The sequence below is a fragment of the Octopus bimaculoides genome, chromosome 17 (assembly GCF_001194135.2).
Source record: "Octopus bimaculoides isolate UCB-OBI-ISO-001 chromosome 17, ASM119413v2, whole genome shotgun sequence".
Classification (NCBI taxonomy): domain Eukaryota; kingdom Metazoa; phylum Mollusca; class Cephalopoda; order Octopoda; family Octopodidae; genus Octopus; species Octopus bimaculoides.
In genome coordinates this window covers 7136849-7138647 of record NC_068997.1, presented here as the reverse complement: position 1 = coordinate 7138647, position 1799 = coordinate 7136849, and the positions used below count along the sequence as shown (strand labels likewise).

Here is a 1799-nt window from a genome sequence, read left to right as displayed (position 1 = left end):
GCATTCTTAACTTATTTTACTCTTTTGTTTTTCTCTTTACCACCTCAGTTACTTGTATGAAAGAATTGATGGCCGTATCCGTGGCAATGCTAGACAAGAAGCCATTGACAGGTTCTCCAAGCCAGGTAAGTTCTTTAAAATATCAATTCACAATGGCTTCTTTCAGTCTACCAAATGTAGGCGCCAGTTGTTGTTGTGACAGCAATAATTGAAGTTGATCAAAATTGACACTTACTTTCCTATTGCAGTAGCCTTTATGCTGTTTCTTGACCTGCTGAAAATAGCAGTCATAAAGCATTAACTCAATGGAATTTTCTTTCTAACCATGCCATCTTGACTTAAAATTCTTCATGCCAAACCTCAATTACAATAATCTCACCAAATCTCAATTGCCTGGAGAAGATTATTTGTTCTTTATTAAAACAGATTTTGGTTGGAATTTCTAATAATAAATTTCCAATTCTTTGATCGTCTGAACTCCATGGTCTTTGAATTTGCATGTTAGTGGATGAATATTCCACAAACGTGTGTGCTTTTAATATAATCCATAAGTATGGCACAGTGTGTGACAAAGGTGAACCTTTGATGGGCTTCTACACTGTTCTACACTGTTTTCATGTATTAAATTTCTTTACCGTTCCACTCTAGAACCATACTAGTAAATTATTTGTTGTCTCTTTTAAGCGCCAAATTAGTTCTATAGAATTCAGCAGTTGTTGCGGAAAAGATTTGTCAACATTAACTTTTTACCATTTTAACTGACCATAACCAGCCCAAATATTGTTTTATGATGGGCTAGACTTGGCCAATTTGAAAACTGGCCAGATCTAGCCTATCACACCTACCCTACAATGTCATACTAAAAATAAACAATCACATCATCAAAATCTTGATGCTATGAGATAATCCAGGATTAATTTCAAACCATATGAATAAATAAGCGTTATATTCGACAGTAATCCTCATTATCACCACCATCATTATCATCATCATCATCTTCTTCTTCATGCCAAAGGGTTGAATGTGTTTTGAATTTCCAAAAGCTGCTGTTTTATTATTCTTTTTATTTGTTCTTTCTAGAAAATTCTTTGTAATTGGTTCACAATGCTGTAAATGTTTTTTTTTTTTAAATTAATATTTTTGTTTTACAATAACAATAAAAGACAGGAAATAGAAGAAAACGATTTAAAATTTCTAATATTGTTCTTGTTTCAGATTCAGATCGGTTTATATTTCTGTTGTGTACCCGTGCTGGAGGTTTGGGCATCAACCTCACCGCTGCTGACACAGTCATTATTTATGATTCAGATTGGAACCCTCAAAATGATTTACAGGTAAGGTTTTGCCATTTAGATTTCTTCCATTGTAAATAGGTTCATTGAGGAGGGAAGCCATGTTTAACTTTTTTGTGTGTTTGTGAGGTTACGTATATGCACCGGCGTGACTAGGTGCTTAAGAAGTTCACTTCCCAACCGAGTGACTTTCGGTTCAATCTCACTGCATGACATCTTCGCTAAATATCTTCTATAGCATTCCAGGTAAACTATTGCTTTGTATGGGAATTTGGCAGGAGGAAACTGAAAGAAGCCTGTGGTGTATAAATATGTTTGTGTGACATGTACATGTTGGCATGAGTGTTGACAATTTATGCTGGACTGTGGCTCTGGGTAGTGACATCATCATTTGAGATTGGGCAACAGTCAGTGACATCTCCTGTCATCAAATCTAGTTCTGTCTAGTTAGTTCTGTGCTTTCAAATTCCCCTGGAATAAGAAAAATTACCCTTTACTTGAAAAGCA

At 35.2% G+C, this 1799-nt stretch overlaps 1 protein-coding gene across 3 annotated transcripts in view; it reads left to right on the top strand.

Annotated features, from left to right (window-relative positions):
• LOC106872482 (chromodomain-helicase-DNA-binding protein 8) overlaps positions 1-1799 on the top strand; it is a 99063-nt gene that overhangs the window by 42008 nt on the left and 55256 nt on the right. For all 3 annotated transcript variants that reach the window (XM_052974037.1, XM_052974038.1, XM_052974036.1), the window contains exons 18-19: positions 49-125; positions 1216-1334. In XM_052974037.1, coding sequence (XP_052829997.1) covers positions 49-125; positions 1216-1334 — 196 coding nt within the window. The remainder of the gene's footprint in view (positions 1-48; positions 126-1215; positions 1335-1799) is intronic.